Source organism: Fringilla coelebs, assembly GCF_963513975.1.
Source record: "Fringilla coelebs genome assembly, chromosome: 30".
Lineage (NCBI taxonomy): Eukaryota > Metazoa > Chordata > Aves > Passeriformes > Fringillidae > Fringilla > Fringilla coelebs.
In genome coordinates, this window is record NC_140056.1 from 197,299 (window position 1) to 218,152 (window position 20,854).

At 71.0% G+C, this 20,854-nt stretch overlaps 2 protein-coding genes across 2 annotated transcripts; one reads left to right on the forward strand and one right to left on the reverse strand.

Annotated features, from left to right (window-relative positions):
* Nucleotides 1-368: 368 nt before the first annotated feature.
* On the reverse strand, nt 369-11,250 carry MAP3K12 (mitogen-activated protein kinase kinase kinase 12). The gene is made up of 14 exons (XM_084223612.1): nt 11,135-11,250; nt 9,186-9,518; nt 8,335-8,518; nt 6,223-6,414; nt 4,752-4,910; nt 4,335-4,493; nt 3,937-4,045; nt 3,444-3,553; nt 3,190-3,306; nt 2,654-2,791; nt 1,730-2,168; nt 1,455-1,525; nt 1,113-1,365; nt 369-506 (listed from the first exon to the last, which is right to left on the reverse strand). The coding sequence occupies exons 2-14, from the start codon at nt 9,511-9,513 to the stop codon at nt 414-416; spliced, it is 2,352 nt and encodes a 783-aa protein (XP_084079738.1). The 5' UTR covers nt 9,514-9,518; nt 11,135-11,250; the 3' UTR covers nt 369-413.
* Nucleotides 11,251-13,290: 2,040 nt separating this feature from the next.
* On the forward strand, nt 13,291-19,930 carry TARBP2 (TARBP2 subunit of RISC loading complex). The gene is given in 10 exon segments (XM_084223624.1): nt 13,291-13,389; nt 14,381-14,550; nt 15,414-15,513; nt 16,203-16,269; nt 16,271-16,287; nt 16,388-16,460; nt 18,533-18,650; nt 18,764-18,891; nt 19,369-19,558; nt 19,638-19,930. Coding segments are annotated over 10 exon segments (1,074 nt in total). The 5' UTR covers nt 13,291-13,336; the 3' UTR covers nt 19,796-19,930.
* Nucleotides 19,931-20,854: the final 924 nt, after the last annotated feature.

Below are 20,854 nucleotides of genomic sequence, written 5' to 3' on the forward strand. Positions count from 1 at the left end.
AGGGTGCAGGACCAACCCAGTGCTCCCAGTATGGCCCAGTTGGGTCTTGGAGTCCCACTGGAATGGGATGAACCAGTCCAGGGGAGGGAACTTTGCCCCTCCAGATGAATTTTTGGGGGATCTTTTCCCATTTCCCTCCAAACTGGTCTCAAATGGGAACCAGCTGCTGGTTCTGCTTCTGCTCTGCCCCTGACTCCCCCTGGCACCCACGGGGGTGACAGACCCCCCTCCCCGTGCCCCCGGGGTGCCTCCAGCAGGACCTGCACGAGCAGAGGGGGGCCAGGACCCCCCAGCCCCATTTCCCCCCCGTTCCCCCAAGGCAGCACCGCAGTAGAGAGCGATAGATATTTATATAAATATTTGGGGCTGTACAAGTGAGGGAGTGCAGGGCGGGGGCTGTGGGGGCGCACAGGTCACAGGCCCGGGGGGGCTGTGGGCCGGGGGGGCCCCTCGCCGCTGCCTGAGTGATCCAGCTCTGCACTGTCACAGTCCGAGTCCTCGGAGACCTGGGGACACAAACGGGGCTGGCACGTCCCCGCCAGCCTCGTCCTGGGGGCAGGGACCCCTTCCCTTCGCCGCCCCCACCCCATGGGCACCATTCCTGGGGGACAGGGACCCCTTCCCTTCGCAGCCCCCACCCCAACGGGACCATTCCTGGGATAAAGGGACCCCCTTCCCTTTGCCAACCCCCTCTGGGGGCTCAGGGACCATTCCTGGGGGAGAGGGACCCCTTCCCTTTGCCAACACCCTCTGGGGGCTTTGGGACCCCCACCCCATGGGCACCATTCCTGGGGGAGAGGGACTCCCTTCCCTTTGCTCCCCCCATGGGCACTATTCCCTTTGCCACCCCCATCTGGGGGCTTTGGGACCCCCACCCCATGGGCACCAATCCGGGGGGACCCTGTGAACCTCCCTTCCCTTTGCCAACCCCCATCTGGGGGGGCTTTGGGACCCCCACCTCATGGGCACCATTCCTGGCAGAGAGGGACCCCCTTCCGTCTGCCACCCCCGCTCCATGGGCACCATTCCCTTTGCCAGCCCCATCTGGGGGTCTTGGGGGACCCCCACCCACGCTGACCGTCCCCGGGGGTGCCCCTGGGCGGGAGCCTCACCTTGGTGGGGCTGAGCCCCCCGTGCCGGCGGCCGGGCCCCTCGGGCGGGGCCGCGTCCAGCGGGATCTCGGAGCCCTGGGACAGCAGATCCTCGGAGCGGTCATCGGGGCGCTCGTCCGTGTTGGTGCTGCCCACGTCGGGGGTGGCACTGTGCGACGGCTCGCTCGTGTGGCCCTCGTCGCCGTCGCCGTCCGAGAAGTTCTCCGAGCTGAAGGTGGACAGCGACTGGCGCTTGCTCATCCCCGGGGGCCACCTGGGCGGGGACGAGGGGGGCGCGCCGTGAGGGGGGGGCTCCGAGCACCCCGGAGCCCTCCCGGTGTCCCGGGGCGGGGTCGCACCCACCTCTGCCGCAGCGGCAGCTCCACCTCGCTGTCCACCTCGCCCTCCTCCTCCTCCGACGAGACCCCCCGTTTCTGGGGGCGCAGGGAGGGGGTGTTGGGGTCCTCCTGAGGCCCCTCGGGAACGACCCTCGCCCCCCACCTCGCGAGGGACCCGGGAGGGGTGACGCCCCCTCCCCAAGGCTCTCCCCGGAAGGAATCCATCCCCCCTCCCACTTCTGGGACGGCCCTGGGGTCGCCCCCCCCCCAAAAAAGGGACGCGGGGGTCTGGGGTCTCACCTGCCCGCGGGTGACGGCCGCCCGGTACAGCAGAGCCGCGGGGGTGAGGTGCTGCCCGGCCCCCCCTTTCCCCCCCCGGCCGGCCCCGCTCTCCCGTTCGGGCTCCCCGGGAGTGGGGGGCTGCGGCGGGGGGGACCCTTGGGTGCCCGTGGCCCCCTCGGGTCCCGCATCAGGTACCGTGGCCGGGGGGGCACCCGCGGCCTCCAGGGTGCCCCCGAGGATGTCGGGGCTGGCGGCGGTGGCGGGGGGACCCCGGGGGGTTCCGGCCTCGGGTCCCGGCTCCCCGCAGCCCCCCCGGGGCCCCGCCTTGCGGTGGCGGCCCTTGGCCCGGCGGCTGCGCCCGGGGGACGGGGGGCCCTTGGGACACCCCGGCAGGGCCACCTGCGCCATGGCCGCGTCCAGCTTGGGCAGCAGCACCTCCGGCTTCAGGATGTCGGGGCTGGGCACGGGAGGGACACGGACGAGGGCTGTGGGAGGGGATCCACGCCCCGCGACCCCTGGGACATCCACGGCCCCGAAGAACCCCCCTCCCTGCCCGGGACACCGGCAATCGCAGCCCCAGAACTCTCCCAAAAGACCCCGGACCCCACTCTGAGGTCCCTGAGCACACCCGGAGCATTTCTCCCCTCAAGAACCCAGAAACCCCCAGTCCTCTAAACGACCCCAAATGCAGCTCCGCCAACATCAGCACACTCAGAGCATCACCCCCCTCCCCAAAGAGCCCGGACACCTCCACCCCAAAGAACGCCATCCCCCCAGTCCCCTAAACGACCCCACACTCAGGTCCCCAGACCCCCCACCTGCTGGGCCCACACGTCCGTGCTCCCCCCACCCAAACCCCCGGCACCCCCATATTGCCCCCATCTCCCCCCGCCCCAAACGCCCCGAGGTGCCCCCCGAGGGACCCCAGCCCCCCCCGCTCACCGCTTGCCGTGGGGCGAGAGCTTCTGGGGGACGTTGCGCTTCTTGATGAGGGTCTCGACGGCGTTGCCGTGCAGGAGCCCCCGCGGCACCCGCGGCTTGAAGAGCCCGGGGTAGCGCTTCTCCAGCGCCTGCTCCCGCCTGCCACGGGCCACGCGTGGGCACCCGCGCCCTGCCCGCGGCAAGCGGGGCCCGGGGAGCCGCCACGGCCGGGGGAGGAGCGGCCGAGGCCGGGGGAAGCGGCCGCGGGGTGGGGGATAACCACGGGAGGGACGAAGGGCTGGCCATGGGCAGGGAGTGAGCGTGGGACGGGCACAGAGGGTGCTGGGGGGGCTGTCTGGGGGGGTTCGGTTTGAGGGTGTTGTTTGGGGGTGTTGTTTGGGGGGGTTCTGTTTGGGGGTGTTCTTTGGGGGGGTTCTGTTTGGGGGTGCTGTTTGAGGGTTCTGTTTGGGGGTGTTCTCGGGGGGGGTTCTGTTTGGGGGTGCTCTCTGGGGGGATGTTGCCTGGGGGTGTTGTTTGGGTGCTGCCCACCCACCCACCTGAGCAGCTCCTTCTCCTTGAGCTCCAGCTGCAGCATGAGGGCGCTCAGCTCCATGTAGAGGTTGTTGGCGCGCTCCAGTTTCCGCTCGTAGTGCTCCCGGATGTCCAGCGCGTGCCTGGGGACACGCGTGGCGTCAGAACCGGCCAGGGGACAGGGACAGCGATCTCATGGGACAGCAGGGACAGTGCCCCACAGCCCTGGTGCCACCCCCGTCCCTTCCTAGTGCCCCCCGTGCCCCCAGCACGGCCCCACCGCAGCTCCTCTCGCCGGCGGTTGATCAGCTCCTCCTCCAGCCGGTGCAGACACGTCCCCTCCGATTTGATCTTCTCGAAGTGCAGCTTCACCTCCTCCCGCCACTCGGCCTGCGGACAGGGACAGCGCCGCCGCTGCCACCGGGCTCCGGCCACCACCGCGGGCTCCGGCCACCGCGGGCACCCCGGGCTCCGGCCACCGTGGGCTCCGGTCACCGCGGGCATCCCGGGCTCCGGCCACCACCGCGGGCTCCGGCCACCGTGGGCATCCCGGGCTCCGGCCACCGCGGGCATTGCGGGCTCCGGCCACCCTGGGCTCCGGCCATCGCGGGCATCCCGGGCTCCGGCCACCGCGGGCATCCCGGGCTCCGGCCACCGCGGGCTCCGGCCACCGCGGGCATTGCGGGCTCCGGCGGTGCCGGGCACTGCGGGCACTGCCCAGCTGGGCCCTGCGGTACCCGAGGAAGGGGGTCCTGGGCTGCCGGGGTCGGTACCTGGGATTTGAAGTAGGTCTCCTGGGGGGTGGAGAGGACGTCGGCCGAGGCGATGTCGAGGTGCAGCAGGATCTGGCGGAAGGACGGCCGGTTCCGGGGTTTGCTGTTCCTGGGGGAAGGACGCGGCACTGAGCGGGGCTGGGGGATTCCTGCAGGTGCTGGGGGGTCTGGGAGGTCTCAGGGGGGTTCTGGGGGAGGCTAGGAGTGCTGGGGGGGTGCTGAAGGTTTTGGGGACCAGGGGCAGAGAAGGGTGCAGAAGACACAGGGGGGGCACGGCTACAACCAGGGGTCCCCCCTGCCCTGTCCACGGGGGCAGGTCTGTGGTGGGGTCCCCCGTGCCACGGGTGCCCACAGAGCGTCCCCAGGGTGTCCCTCGGGGTGTCCCCGTGGGCACTCACCAGCACTGGCGCAGCAGCACCTTGAAGCCGTCGGGGCAGCTGGAGGGGACGGGCAGGTGGAGGCTGTTGCTGCCCACGCCCCAAATTATGGCCGACGAGTCCACGTCCTTGTAGGGGATCTCGCCCGTCAGCAGCTCCCACAGCACCACCCCGAAGGACCTGCGGGCACCCACGGCCCCCCCGTCACCCACGGCGGCCTCCTGCTGTCCCCTCACCTCTCCCCCCCTGATGTCCCCAGTGTCCCCCACTCCCGTGGTCCCTGATGTCCCCTAGCCCTGCCATGTCACTCCCAGTATCCACAGTGTCCCGATCATGTCCTTGACATGCCCACAATGTCCCCTGCCCCTGCTGCCCGCCACTGCTGTGTCCCCAGTGCCAGCACAGCGGGCAGTGTCCCCGGTGTCCCCGTGGCCTCACCAGATGTCCACCTTCTCGGAGACGGGCTCGTTGCGGATGACCTCGGGGGCCATCCAGGCCACGGTGCCGGCGAAGGACATCTTGGTGCTCTTGTCGATGAGCTCCTTGGAGGTGCCGAAGTCCGAGATCTTCACCACGTCGTCGTAGGTGATGAGCATGCTGGGGACACGCGCTCAGCGCCACGCCAATGACACGCCAACGGCACGGGCACGGCACCGCCGCGGGCATGCAACTGCTGCGGGCAGCAGCGGGTCACGGCACGGCACCCGCGGGGACAGCGGGACACGGACGGGGGACACGGACGGGGGACAGCAGGGACATGGACGAGGGACACGGACCGGGGACACGGACAGGGGACAGCGGGGACACCAACAGGGGACATGGACAGGGGACATGGACAGGGGACAGCGGGACACGGACGGGGGACACGGACGGGGGACACGGACAGGGGACACGGACAGGGGACAGCCGGCATGGACAAGGGACAGCGGGGACACGGACGGGGGACAGGGGGGACACGGACGGGGGACACGGACAGGGGACAGCCGGCATGGACAGGGGACAGCGGGGACATGGACAGGGGACAGCGGGGACACCAACAGGGGACAGCGGGGACATGGACAGGGGATAGTGGAGACATGGACAGGGAACATGGACAGGACAGGGGACACGGACAGGGGACAGCGGAAACATGGACAGGGGACATGGACAGGGGACATGGACAGGGGACAGCGGGGACACAGACAGGGGACATGGACAGGGGACAGCTGGGTCATGGACAGGGCAGGGGACAGCCAGCATGGACAGGGGACAGCAGGGACATGGACAGGGCAGGGGACAGTGGTGACATGGACAGGGGACAGCTGGCATGGACAGGGGTAGCAGTGACATGGACAGGGGACAGCAGGAACATGGACAGGGGACGGCCAGCACGGGCAGGGGACAATGGTGACATGGACTGGGGACAGCCAGCATGGGCAGGGGACAGCACTGACACAGACACAGCACGGGACAACACCAACACGGACATGGCACCAACGTGGGACACCAATAAGATGGGACAATGCCACCATGGACATTGCCCTGCCATGGGACGCCACCACGGACATAGCAGCAGCATGAATGTGATTCCAAAATGGATGTGGCACTGCCATGGGCACAGCCCCGCTGTGGGACACCACCAAGGACACGGCCCCACCATGGACACGCAGTGCCACCAGCGTGGCCCTGCTTGAGGGGACGCCACCACCACGTGCACGGCTCGGCCACCACCATGAGCACGGCACTGCCACGGGCATGAAGCCACCAGGAGTGGCACTGCCAGGGTCACACGACTCAGGGACACACAGCACCACGGGCACAGCACCAGGAGGGACAGGCCACCACCACGGACAGGGCACCGTCCCCTCCCTGCCACGCCATGCTCCCCCCCATGCACAGCCCCAGGCTCCGAGCCCCGTCCCCGGCTCACTTGGGCGATTTGAGGTCCCGGTGGATGATCTTGTGCAGGTGCAGGTAGTTCATGCCCCCGGCGATGCCCATGGACCAGTCGACCAGCAGGGAGGGGGTGACCTTGCGGCCGGCGCGCAGCACCTCGTAGAGCTGGCCCTGGGCGCAGAACTCCATGATGATGCAGTAACAGGGGGCCTGCGTGCACACGCCCCTGCGGGCACAGCGGCACCTCAGCGCCCGCCGGGGACACTGGGGACACCGCCCCAACGGGGACATCCCAACGGGGACACCGCCCCAACGGGGACACTGCCCCAATGGGGACACTGCCCCAATGGGGACACCGCCCCAACGGGGACACCGCCGCGCTGGGGACACCGCCCCAACAGGGACACCGCCCCAATGGGGACATCCCAACGGGGACACTGCCCCAATGGGGACATCCCAACGGGGACACCGCCGCGCTGGGGACACCGCCCCAACGGGGACATCCCAACGGGGACACCGCCGCGCTGGGGACATCCCAACGGGGACACCGCCCCAATGGGGACATCCCAACGGGGACACCGCCCCAATGGGGACACCGCCCCAACAGGGACACCGCCCCAACGGGGACATCCCAACGGGGACACCGCCCCAACGGGGACACCGCCCCAACGGGGACATCCCAACGGGGACACCGCCCCAACGGGGACATCCCAACGGGGACACCGCCCCAACGGGGACACTGCCCCAACAGGGACACCGCCCCAACGGGGACATCCCAACGGGGACACCGCCCCAATGGGGACACCGCCCCAACGGGGACATCCCAACGGGGACACCGCCCCAACGGGGACATCCCAACGGGGACACCGCCCCAACGGGGACACTGCCCCAACAGGGACACTGCCCCAACAGGGACACTGCTCCAACGGGGACATCCCAACGGGGACACCGCCGTGCTGGGGACACCGCCCCAATGGGGACACCGCCCCAATGGGGACGCTGCCCCAACAGGGACACTGCCCCAACAGGGACACTGCTCCAACGGGGACATCCCAACGGGGACACCGCCGCGCTGGGGACACCGCCCCAATGGGGACACCGCCCCAATGGGGACGCTGCCCCAACAGGGACACTGCCCCAACAGGGACACTGCTCCAACGGGGACATCCCAACGGGGACACCGCCGCGCTGGGGACACCGCCCCAATGGGGACACCGCCCCAATGGGGACATCCCAATGGGGACACCGCCCCAACGGGGACACTGCCCCAATGGGGACACCGCCCCAACAGGGACATCCCAACAGGGACACCGCCCCAATGGGGACACCGCCCCAACGGGGACACCGCCCCAACGGGGACACCGCCATGCTGGGGACACCGCCGTGCCGGGGACACCGCCCCAATGGGGACATCCCAACGGGGACACCGCCGTGCTGGGGACACCGCCCCAACGGGGACACCGCCCCAACGGGGACACCGCCCCAATGGGGACACCGCCCCAACGGGGGCACTGCTCCAACGGGGACACCACCCCGCCAGGCTGCCCCGGGCCTCGGTGGCCGTGCCCACCCTGCTCCGTGCCATGCTGAGGGTCACCGTGCCCGCGGTGTGGCCGTGACCTCTGTGGCTGTGGCTGTGCTGGGCACTGTGTCCATGCCGTGTCCATGCCGTGTCCGTTCCATGTCCATTCTGTGTCCATGCCATGTCCATGCCGTGTGCATTCCGTGTACATGCTGTGTCCATTCCATGTTCATGCCGTGCCCATGCCATGTTCATTCCATGTCCATGCTGTGCCCATGCTCTGCCCATGCTGTGTCCCTGTCCATGCTGTGCCCATGCCACGTTAATTCCATGTTCATGCCATGTCCATGCTGTGCCCATGCCCATGCCCATGTCCATGCTGTGCCCATGTTCCAGCATGCTCCATGCCCCATGCCATGCCCAGGCCCCGTTTCTGCAGTGCCGCCCTGTCCATGGTGTCCCCGTGCCTGTGCTGTCCCTGTGCCCGTGCTGTCCCCGTGCCCACAGTGTCCTCGTGCCCGTGCTGTCCCCATGCTGTCCCCATGCTGTCCCCGTGCCCGTGCTGTCCCCATGCTGTCCCCGCGCTGTCCCCGTGCTGTCCCCGTGCCGGCAGCCCCCGCTCACTTGAAGGTGATGATGTTGGGGTGCTTGAGCTTGCGCAGGTGTTTGATGTCGGTCTCCTTGAGGTCCCGCACCTTCTTCACGGCCACCTCCTCGCCGTGGAAGCGGCCCAGGAACACGGCGCCCTGCGCCCCGCTGCCCACCCACTGCAGGTCCAGGATCTCCTCGAACGGCACCTCCCAGGGGTCTGCGGGCACCGGGGGGGCATGATGGCCCCCGCAGCCCCGGGACCCCCACCCGGGACCCCCCCATGGCCCCCGCAGCCCCGGGACCCCCACCCGGGACCCCCACCATGGCACCCCCACCCGGGACCCCCACCATGGCACCCACAGCCCCCTGATACCCCCACCATGGCACCCACAGCCCCCAGACCCCCACCATGGCACCCACAGCCCCCGGGACCCCCACCCATAGCACCCCCACCATGGCACCCACAGCCCCCAGACCCCCACCATGGCACCCACAGCCCCCAGACCCCCACCATGGCACCCCCACCATGGCCCCCGCAGACCCGGGACCCCCAGCATGGCACCCACATCTGAGCACACTCAAGGACCCCCGGAGCACCCCCAGCGCCCCCATCCCCACGATACCCCTGGTGCACCCCCTGCCCTGGCACCCACACACCCACGCCCCTCCTGTCCCCCCTCAGCCCTGCTTTTGCCCTTCACCCCCTCTTTTCTCCCCACACCCCCCCCGTGTGCCCCCCGGTGCCCCCTGCCCTCCCCGTGTGCCCCCCGGTGCCCCCTGCCCTCCCCGTGTGCCCCCCGTGCCCCCCGGTGCCCCCTGACTCCCCCATGACTCCCCGTGCCCCCTGACTCCCCCGTGCCCCCGGTGCCCCCGGTGCCGCTCACCCTCGGGGGGGTGTTTGTGCTCGGCCGCGTAGGCTTTGCCGATCATGGTCCACACGGGCTTCAGGCACCCGAAGAGCCCCTCCAGGAAGCCGCCCCCGGCCTGGCAGCGCAGGTGGGCGGCATCGGCCGCCAGCGGCCCCGCGGCCTCGGGGCCCAGCTCGGGGGGCCGCGTCCCCCCCCGGCGGGGCCAGGCCTCGGGGGGGGCGCTGGGGGCGGGCAGGACATCGCGCAGGACGCACTGGGTGGGGGTCAGCTCCTGCTCGGGGGTCCCGTCCGACGGCAGCGCCAGCGACGGCGACGGAGTGCGGGTCTCGTGCAGGCAGGCCATGGGGGCTGGGGGCGAGCGGTCAGCGGGGCCGGACACCCCCGGATAGGGGCGAGCGGTCAGCGGGGCACCCCCAGGACCGGGGGCGAGCGGTCAGGGGGGCACCCCCAGGACAGGGGGCGAGCGGTCAGCGGGGCCGGACACCCCGGACAGGGGGCGAGCGGTCAGTGGGGCCGGACACCCCCGGACAGGGGGCGAGCGGTCAGCGGGGATCGGGCACCCCCGGACAGGGGGCGAGCGGTCAGCGGGGCACCCCCAGGACAGGGGGCGAGCGGTCAGGGGGGCACCCCCAGGACAGGGGGCGAGCGGTCAGCGGGGCACCCCCAGGACAGGGGGCGAGCGGTCAGGGGGGCCGGACACCGCGGACAGGGGGCGAGCGGTCAGGGGGGCCGGACACCCCCGGAATTGGGGGCGAGCGGTCAGCGGGGCACCCCCAGGACAGGGGACGAGCGGTCAGCGGGGCCGGACACCCCCGGAATTGGGGGCGAGCGGTCAGCGGGGCACCCCCAGGACCGGGGGCGAGCGGTCAGGGGGGCCCTGGGCACCCCCGGAACACGCGGTTGACCCCACACGCGTGTGTGACCCCCCCCGTGCCCACGGGACCCCCAAACACGCGTGTGACCCCCTTGCACACGTGCGCGCCCCCCCCCGCACATTCGCCCCCTCCTCACCCCCGGGCACGCGCGGGCGCTCGGGGTAAACTGAGGCACGAGGGGTCCCCGGGGGGGGGGACAGTCGCCATGGCAACAGCGCGGCCGGCGATGATGTCATCACTGAATTTGGGGGGGTTTGAGTGGCGGGGGGGGCGGGGGAGGGGCCGAGCGTCACCCCGAGGGACCCGCGGGGGAGGGGGACGCGACCCGCCCCTCCAGGTGTCGCGCGTGTCCCCCCGCGGTGACATCACGTCACACGGTGACGTCATCCCGGTAAGGGATGGGGCCTCCCCCCCTCCCCACCCCCGGGGAAACTGAGGCAGGAGCGGGGGGCGCGACCCGGGGGGGGTTGGGACAGAGCGGGGGGAGAGCGTCACCTGCGACAGGCGACATGTCGCGACAGCGCAGTGTGGGAGGAAGGCGAAACAGCGCCCCCGCCGGCGCGTCATGTCGGGACATGGCGCCCTGTCGCGACATGTGGGGGGGTGCGAGGGAGGTGGCGTGACGGGGGCAGGGGGGGAGGGGAGGGGGCAGGGGCGTGCAAAGGGGGGGGATGCGCGCCCCCGTGAGCGGGGTGGGGGGGGGGTGTCGCACCCGGGGGGAGCCGCGGGCGCGCGCACACGCACCTGCCGCCGCTCGCGCGCGCGCGCTGAGGGGTCACAAGCGCGCGCACGGCCCGGGGGGGGGGGGGGGAGGGGGATGGGGGGGGTCACGCGCGCGTGCAAGGATGGGGGGGGGTCACGCGCGTGCAAGAGGCCGCGCGCGTCCCCTCCCCCTCCCCCCCAGCCCCCCCGCGGCCGAGGGGGGGAGGGGAGGGCGCGGCCCCCCCGGGCCTGGGGGGTCCCGGCCATGGAGGGGGGCCCCGAGCCCCTCCGGCCCCGCCGCCCCCTCCCCATCCCGGCGCATCCCCGGCCCTGCCCCCTCCCCCCATCCCGGCGCATCCCCCCCCCCCCCCGCGCCGGTGCCGGTACCTGGGGGGGCTCCGGGCCCCTCGCCCGGGGGTGCCGGTGATGCCGGGGGGTCCCGGGGGGTCCCGCTGCCGGGGGGGTCCCGGCGGTGCCGGTGCTGGCGGGGCTGGGCCCGGCGGGCGGGGCCGGTACCGGGGCCGGGGCCGCGGTCGGGGCGAGCGGCGAGAACGGCCCCGCCCGACGGGAACGGCCCCGCCCCGGCCCCGCCCCGCGCACCGGAGAGACCGGCACGGGCACCGGGAGCCCCCCCGGCAGCGCTCCGGGACCCCGATGGTGCACCGGGACCCCCCGACACCGCACCGGAACCCCGGTACCGCACCGGGAACCGCCGCGGCGGAGAGACCGGCACCGGGACCCAGATCCCGCACCGGGACCCAGATACCGCACCGGGGGAGACCGGCACCGGGGAGCCCCGATACCGCACCGGGACCCAGATACCGCACCGGGACCCCGGCATTGCACCGGGAGGAACCGGCACCGGGACCGCCCTGGTTCTGCACCGGGACCCCCCCCGGTACCGCAGAGGCCGGCACGGGCACCGGGACCGCTCCCGGGCCTGCACCGGCACCGGCACCGGCGCCTCCCGGCGTCAGCAGCGGGACTCCAGCACCGGCCCCGCCGGTGACCCCGCGGGCAGCGGCACCGGCAGCACCGGGGCCATCCCGGGGCCATCCGGGGGCCATCCCAGTGCTCCCAGTACGGGGGTCCCAGCGCTCCCAGCGCTCCCAGTACAGGGGTCCCTCCATCCCCAGCGCTCCCGCTGTGATCCCAGCGCCCCCACTCTGACCAGCGCCACCTCTGCCACACTGTCCCCACTGTCCCCATGTCCCCATTATCCCCCACTGTCCCCATGTCCCCATTATCCCCCACTGTCCCCATTGTCCCCATGTCCCCATGTCTCCGCTGTCCCCGTTATCCCCCATTATCCCCCATTGTCCCCCACTGTCCCCATTATCCCCCATTATCCCCACTGTCCCCGCTGTCCCCACTGTCCCCGCTGTCCCCATTATCCCCCATTATCCCCACTGTCCCCGTTATCCCCCATTGTCCCCCACTGTCCCCACTGTCCCTGCTGTCCCCCGCTGTCCCCATTATCCCCCATTATCCCCACTGTCCCCATTATCCCCACTGTCCCCACTGTCCCCCATTATCCCCACTGTCCCCATTATCCCCACTGTCCCCAGTGTCCCCACTGTCCCCAGTGTCCCCACTGTCCCCCACTGTCCCCGCTGTCCCCATTATCCCCATTATCCCCGCTGTCCCCATTATCCCCACTGTCCCCCACTGTCCCCCACTGTCCCCCACTGTCCCCCGCTGTCCCCATTATCCCCCACTGTCCCCACTGTCCCCCACTGTCCCCATTATCCCCACTGTCCCCACTGTCCCCGCTGTCCCCACTGTCCCCGCTGTCCCCATTGTCCCCATGTCCCCATTATCCCCATTATCCCCATTATCCCCCATTATCCCCACTGTCCCCACTGTCCCCATTATCCCCACTGTCCCCGCTGTCCCCACTGTCCCCATTGTCCCCATGTCCCCATGTCCCCATTATCCCCATTATCCCCCATTATCCCCCGCTGTCCCCACTGTCCCCATGTCCCCCACTGTCCCCCGCTGTCCCCATTATCCCCCACTGTCCCCCACTGTCCCCCACTGTCCCCGCTGTCCCCCATTATCCCCCGCTGTCCCCATTATCCCCACTGTCCCCCACTGTCCCCGCTGTCCCCTGATCCCCCATTATCCCCCACTGTCCCCCGCTGTCCCCATTATCCCCCATTATCCCCCATTATCCCCACTGTCCCCACTGTCCCCGCTGTCCCCATTGTCCCCATGTCCCCATTATCCCCATTATCCCCATTATCCCCACTGTCCCCATTATCCCCACTGTCCCCATTATCCCCCATTATCCCCACTGTCCCCCACTGTCCCCAGTGTCCCCTGACCCCTCTCGGGGTAAACTGAGGCACGGCCCCCTCCCCGCCCCTCCAGCACCACGTGACCCCGCTTCCCGCCTCCTCCGCGCTCCCGCCCTCCCCTCGGCGCGGGGGGTTATGGGAAGCGTAGTCCGCCGGAGGGCTGCCGGCGGCCGCGCGCGCTGCGGGCCGCGCCGGGCGGACTACACTTCCCGGCGCCCCCCGCGCGGCGCGGCGCTCCCGTGATGCCGCGCGCCCCCTGGCGGCGCGGGCGGCGGCCGGAGCGGCGGGGATGAGCGAGGAGGGGGCGGGCGGGGCCCGGCGGAGCGGCGGCGCCTTCCCCAGGTACCGGGACCCCCGGCGGCCCCCGGCACCGCCCGGCGCCGCCCGGCGCCTCCCGGGGCTGCCCGGCACCGCCCGGGGCCCCCGCGCTGGCGGCGGCGGGCGGGGGGAGGGGCGGCCTAGGCCGGGCTCGGGCGGGGCGGGGGAGGGGCGGGGGAGGGGGGACAGCGCTGTCCCCGCGGTGGGTGGCACTGCCATCCCTGCCCGTGTCCCCCGTGTGGCACAGCCATCCCTGCCCGTGTCCCTGCGGTGGCACTGCCATCCCTGCCCGTGTCCCCATTGTGGCACTGCCATCCCTGCCCGTGTCCCCAGTATGGCACTGCCATCCCCTTTCCATGTCCCTGGTGTGGCACTGCCATCCCCTTTCCATGTCCCCAGTGTGGCACTGCCATCCTGCCCATGTCCCTGCTGTGGCACTGCCATCCCCTTTCCATGTCCCTGGTGTGGCACTGCCATCCCTGCCCGTGTCCCTGGCCAGCACTGCCATCCCTGCCTGTGTCCCTGGTATGGCACTGCCAGCCCTGCCTGTGTCCCTGCGGTGGCACTGCCATCCCTGCCCATATCCCCAGTGTGGCACTGCCATCCCTGCCCGTGTCCCTGGCCAGCACTGCCATCCCTGCATGTGTCCCTGGTGTGGCACTGCCAGCCCTGTCCATGTCCCTGCGGTGCCACGCATGTCCCCAGCTGGCAGTGCCACCCCCGTGCCCGTGTCCCCACCCTGCGTGGCAGTGCCACCACTGTCCCCACGCTGTGCTGTGGCTCCGTCCCTGTCCCCGTGTCCCTGTCCCTATCCCAGCCATGCCCCTGTCCCTGTCCCCATGTCCCTGTCCCTGTCCCACCGTGTCCCTGTCCCCGTGTCCCTGTCCCCGTGTCCCCAGCCGTGTCCCACGGTGTCGGTGTCCCCGTGTCCCTGTCCCCGTGTCCCTGTCCCCGTGTCCCTGTCCCCGTGTCCCTGTCCCTGTCCCCGTGTCCCACGGTGTCGCTGTCCCCGCAGCCTGGAGCAGATGGTGGCCGCCAGCCCCGGCAAGACGCCCATCAGCCTGCTGCAGGAGTATGGCACGCGCCTAGGCCGGACCCCGGGCTACGACCTGCTCAAGGCCGAGGGCCAGGCCCACCAGCCCAACTTCACCTTCCGCGTCACCCTCGGGGACATCAGCTGCACCGGTGCGACCCCCGGGCCCCAGGGAGCCCCTGCCGCCACCCCGGGACACCCTGTCCCTGCTGTCCCCTCCCTGTCACTGCTGTCCCCACCCTGTCCCCTCGGGGACATCAGCTGCACCGGTGCGACCCCCGGGCCCCAGGGAGCGCCCACTGCCGCCCCGGGACACCCTGTCCCTGCTGTGCCCTTGGGGACATCACCATGGGACCCCCAGGACCCCCTGGGAGCCCCCCACTGCCGCCCCGGGACACCCTGTCCCTGCTGTCCCCACCCTGTCCCCTCGGGGACATCAGCTGCACCGGTGCGACCCCCGGGCCCCAGGGAGCGCCCACTGCTGCCCGGGACACCCTGTCCCTGCTGTCCCCTTGGGGACATCACCATGGGACCTCCAGGACCCCCTGGGAGCCCCCACTGCCGCCCCGGGACACCCTGTCCCTGCTGTGCCCACCCTGTCCCCTCGGGGACATCAGCTGCACCGGTGCGACCCCCGGGCCCCAGGAGCCCCCCACTGCTGCCCCGGGACACCCTGTCCCTGCTGTGCCCTTGGGGACATCACCATGGGACCCCTGACCTCCCGGAGCCCCCCGGGGAGCCCCCACAACTGTCCCGGGCCACCCTGTCCCTGCTGTCCCCACCCTGCTCCTGCTGTGCCCTCGGGGACATCTCTGGCACCGGTGGGACCCCAAACCTCCCAGGGCCTCCGGGTGTCCCTGAGGGTCCCGGTGTCCCCGGTGTCCCTGAGGGTGTCCCTGCTGTCCCTGAGGGTCCCCTGATGTCCCCGGTGTCCCCGGTGTCCCTGAGGGTGTCCCTGCTGTCCCCAGTGTCCCCCAGTGTCCCCGGTGTCCCTGATGTCCCCGCTGTCCCCCAGGGCAGGGTCCCAGCAAGAAGGCGGCCAAGCACAAGGCGGCTGAGGTGGCCCTGAGGCTGCTGAGAGGGGGGGGGGCCATGCTGGAGCCCCTGGAGCACAGGTGGGGGCTGGGGGGGCACCCCGGGATTGGGGGGGCTGGGGGGGCACCCCGGGTTTGGGGGCTCTGGACTCGGGGGCATCCACAGGAGTTTGGGATCCCGTGGGACGGGAGGGCTCTGCTGAGCTCGGGGGGTCTGGGGGGGTCTGGGGGGGGTCTGGGGGCTCCCAGGGGAGTCTGGGGGGGTCTGGGAGGGGTCTGGGGGCTCCCAGGGGAGTCTGGGGGGGTCTGGGAGGGGTCTGGGGGCTCCCAGGGGAGTCTGGGGGGGTCTGGGAGGGGTCTGGGGGCTCCCAGGGGAGTCTGGGGGGGTCTGGGAGGGGTCTGGGGGCTCCCAGGGGAGTCTGGGGGGGTCTGGGAGGGGTCTGGGGGCTCCCAAGGGAGTCTGGGGGGGTCTGGGGAGGGTCTGGGGGGGGGTCTGGGGGCTCCCAGGGGAGTCTGGGGGGGTCTGAGGGCTCCCAGGGGAGTCTGCGGGTGCCTGGGGAGGGTCTGGGGCGCTCCCAGGGGAAACTGGAGGGGTCTGGGGGCTCCCAGGGGAGTCTGGGGGGGTCTGGGGGCTCCCAGGAGAATCTGGGGGTGCCTGTGGGAGCTCCCAGGGAGATCTGGGGGTCTCTTGGGGTGTCTCGGGGAGTCTGGGGGTTCCGGGGGGGTCCCCACGAGGCCGGGGGTGGCTCTGACCCCCGCCCTCCCCCCAGCTCTCCTTTCCCCCCGGAGCCCCCCGCCGAGCCCGGCCCCGCCGCGCCCCCCCCGGCCCCCGCCGCGCCCCCCCCCCTCGCCCAGGTAAGGGCACCCCGTGTCCCCACCCCCCCCCCCCAACGCCCCCGGCCCCTCGGGGCCCCCCAGGGGGGCGAGGGCGCCCCCTGACCCCTGTGCCCCACAGGGGCCCCCCCCTGGAGATGAAGACGCCGGTGTCCCCCCCCCAGTCCGAGTGCAACCCCGTGGGGGCTCTGCAGGTGGGTGGCGCCGGGAGGGGACACCAGGGGACACCAGGGGACACCAGGGGACACCAACCCCCTGGGAGGGCCAGGGTGGGGGGACACAGTGGCATTTGGGGGCTCTTCCTCCTTTTTGGGACAGCTGTTCCTGTTTTGGGGACAGTCACCTCCTTCTGGGGACAGTCATTCCCTTTTTGGGGCTGTTTATCCCAATTTAGGGACAGTCATTCCCATTTTGGGATTGATTATCCCCATTTAGGGACAGCCATTCCCATTTTGGGATTGATTATCCCCATTTAGGGACAGCCATTCCCATTTTGGGATTGATCATCCCCATTTAGGGACAGCCATTCCCCTTTTGGGGGTGGTTATCCCCATTTAGGGACAGCCATTCCTATTTTGGGGCTGTTTATCCCCATTTAGGGACAGCCATTCCCATTTTGGGATTGATCATCCCCATTTAGGGACAGCCATTCCCATTTTGGGGCTGTTTATCCCCATTTAGGGACAGTCATTCCCATTTTGGGGCTGTTTATCCCCATTTAGGGACAGCCATTCCCATTTTGGGATTGATCATCCCCATTTAGGGACAGCCATTCCCCTTTTGGGGGTAGTTATCCCCATTTAGGGACAGTCATTCCCATTTTGGGGCTGTTTATCCCCATTTAGGGACAGTCATTCCCATTTTGGGGCTGTTTATCCCCATTTAGGGACAGCCATTCCCCTTTTGGGGCTGTTTATCCCCTTTTAGGGACAGCCATTCCCCTTTTGGGGGTGGTTATCCCCTTTTAGGGACAGTCATTCCCATTTTGGGGCTGTTTATCCCCTTTTAGGGACAGCCATTCCCATTTTGGGATTGATCATCCCCTTTTAGGGACAGCCATTCCCATTTTGGGGCTGTTTATCCCCATTTAGGGACAGCCATTCCCATTTTGGGGCTGTTTATCCCCTTTTAGGGACAGTCATTCCCATTCTGAGATTGATTATCCCCATTTAGGGACAGTCATTCCCATTTTGGGGCTGTTTATCCCCATTTAGGGACGATCATTCCCTTTTTGGGGCCATTATCCCCATTTTGAGGACAATTATCCCCTTCTTGGTGCTGGTTTTCCCCATTTGGAGCAGATTATCCCCATTTTGGGGTCAGTTATCCCCATTTTGGTGTCGGTTATCCCCATTTTGGGGTCAGTTATCCCCATTTTGGGGTCGGTCATCCTCGTTTTGGGGCAGGTTATTCCCATTTTGGTGCCCGTTACCCCCTTGTGGGGCTGCTGATGGCGGCTCAGCGCTGTCCCCTCGGGGTGGCCGTGTCCCTGTGTCCCCACGGGTGTCCCCGTGTCCCCTCGGGTGGGTGTCCCTGTGTCCCTGTGGGTGTCCCCGTGTCCCCCCGGGTGTCCCCGTGTCCCCACGGGTGGTTGTGCCCCTCGGGTGGCCGTGTCCCCTCGGGGTGGCTGTGTCCCCTTGGTGTGGCCGTGTCCCCCCGTGTGTCCCGGTCCCCAGGGTGGCCTGTCCCCTCGGTGTCCCCGGTCCCCCCGTGTGTCCCGGTCCTAGGGTGGCCTGTCCCCTTGGTGTCCCGTGTCCCCCCGTGTGTCCCTGGTCCCCACATGGCCTGTCCCCTTGGTGTGGCCGTGTCCCCCCGTGTGTCCCCTTGGGGTGGCCTGTCCCCTCGGTGTCCCCGGTCCCCCCGTGTGTCCCGGTCCCCAGGGTGGCCTGTCCCCTCGGTGTCCCCGGTCCCCCCGTGTGTTCCCTTGGGGTGGCCTGTCCCCTTGGTGTCCCGTGTCCCCCCGTGTGTCCCGGTCCCCAGGGTGGCCTGTCCCCTTGGTGTGGCCGTGTCCCCCCGTGTCCCCCCGTGTGTCCCGGTCCCCAGGGTGGCCTGTCCCCTCGGTGTCCCCGGTCCCCCCGTGTGTCCCGGTCCCAGGGTGGCCTGTCCCCTCGGTGTCCCCGGTCCCCCTGTGTGTCCCGGTCCCAGGTGGCCTGTCCCCTTGGTGTGGCCGTGTCCCCCCGTGTGTCCCTGGTCCCCAGGGTGGCCTGTCCCCTCGGTGTCCCCGGTCCCCCCGTGTGTCCCGGTCCCAGGTGGCCTGTCCCCGCAGGAGCTGGTGGTGCAGAAGGGCTGGCGCCTGCCCGAGTACACGGTGACGCAGGAGTCGGGGCCGGCGCACCGCAAGGAGTTCACCATGACGTGCCGCGTGGAGAGATTCGTGGAGATCGGTGGGGGCAGGAGGGGCTCCGGGTGGGGCAGGGGGTCTGGGGCAGGGCCGGGGGTCCGGGTAGGGGGTCCCGGGCAGGGCCGGGGTCCCGGCTCACCGCCAGCCCCTCCCCAGGCAGCGGCACCTCCAAGAAGCTGGCCAAGCGCAACGCGGCCGCCAAGATGCTGGTGAGGATCCACAACGTGCCCATGGAGCCGCGCGACGGCAGCGAGGCCGAGGGCGAGGAGGACCAGTTCAACATGGTACTGGGGGCACTGGGAGGGACACGGGCACCCAGAGCCGCCCCGAGCCACCCAGAGCCACCCCGGAGTCAGCCCGAGTCATCCAGAGCCACCCCAGAGCCACTCCGGAGTCACCCTGAGTCACCCACAGTCCCCCAGAGCCACCCACAGTCACCCAGAGTCACCTCAGAGCCACCCCAGAGTCCCCTAGAGCCACCCACAGTCCCCCACAGTCACTCAGAGTCCCCCAGAGTCCCCCAGAGCCACTTCGGAGGTGCCCAGAGTCCCCCAGAGCCACCCACTGTCACCCTGAGTCACCCCAGAGTCCCCTCCGTGTCCCTGCTCCAGGCCGTGGGGACGGCACCCTCTGGGTTTGGGGTGGTGGGCGGCCCCGGGGGTGTCCCACCGTTCCCGGGGGGGTTCCCGCACCTCGGGGAGGGGTCGGGACAGACCCCGGGGGCTGGGCAGGTCCCCGAGCCCCCCGTGCCCCCTCCCCAGACGTGCCCCCGGCTGGAGGGGCTGCGGGGCCGCGCCCCCGGCTGCACCTGGGACTCGCTGCGCAACTCGGCGGGCGAGAAGCTGGGCCAGCTGCGGAGCCGGGGCGGCAACCCCGCGCCGGGGGGAGCCTGCGCCCTGCTGCAGGAGCTCTCGGAGGAGCAGAGCTTCGCCATCAGCTACCTCGACATCGGTGAGCCCCGCTCCGGCCCGGCCCCGGCGCCCCGCGGGTGCCCCGGCTGGGCCGTGGGGTGACCCCGCTGTGCCCCCAGACGCGCTGAGCCTCAGCGGGCTGCACCAGTGCCTGGTGGAGCTCTCCACGCAGCCGACCACGGTGTGCCACGGGTCCGCCCCGTCCCGCGACGGCGCCCGCGCCCAGGCGGCCCGCAACGCGCTGCAGTACCTGCGCATCATGGCCGGGGGCAAGTGAGCCCGCCCGGGGCAACCGAGCCCCGCCCGGGGGCAGCGAGCCCCTCCCGGGGGCAGCGAGCCCCGCCCGGGGCAACCGAGCCCCTCCCGAGGGCAACCGAGCCCCGCCCGGGGCAACGCAGCCCCGCCCTGGGCAATCGAGCCCCGCCCGGGGCAACCGAGCCCCGCCGGGGGGCAGCGAGCCCCGCCCGAGGGCAATCGAGCCCCGCCGGGCTCGGGCAGCTGCCCCCGGACCCACCGGGCAGCGCTCGGACCTCCGGACACGGCCCCCACCCGCGGCCACCGCCCCGACCCCGCTGCGGGTGGACGGACAGACGGACCTCAGGGCCCGGGGTCCCCCTCCGTCCTGGCCCCCCGGTTCCGGGGGGTCCCCGGGTGCCATCGGCCCCCCGGAATAAAGCTGGGGGGGGTTTGTACTCCCCGTGTCGGCGTCTGCTTGGGGCCGGGGGCGCGGAAAGGGGCGGGAGCCGCGACCCCCGCCCGCCCCGGGGTGGAAGCAGAGCGCGGGCTCGGGGTGGGGGGGACAAATCGCTTTATTGGGGGACGGACGGAGGCAGCGAGGGGCCCGGGCCGGGGTCAGCGGCGGCGGCCGAAGCGCTGCGGGGTCGCCATGGTCCAGAACGGGGCCACCGGGGGGGGGTCCCGGCTGCGGGGGCTGAGCCGGGCCTGGGCCCCCGCCGGCGGCCCCCACCCCGACCTGCCGGGGAGACACGGCGCCGTTGATCCGCACCGGGGACAGGATGGGGACAGACAGACGGACAGGGATGGACGGACGGATGGATGGGAATGGCTGAACACGGACACCTAATGGGGACCCCCATCCCCACACCGGCCCCCCACACCGCCCATGTCCCTCCCCACCTCCCGCGTCCCCGCGCTGTCCCCAAACCCCCCGACCCCCCGGTGCCCCCCAGACCCCCCGGCCGGGCCCCCCTCCCCGCTCACCTCGGCGGCGGCAGGGCGGCCCCGGGGGCACGGCCGGGGCGCTGCAGGGACCGGAGCAGCGCTCCCAGGGCGGCGGCAGCGGCGGGGGGCGGCCCCGGGGGGGCGGCGGCGGCGG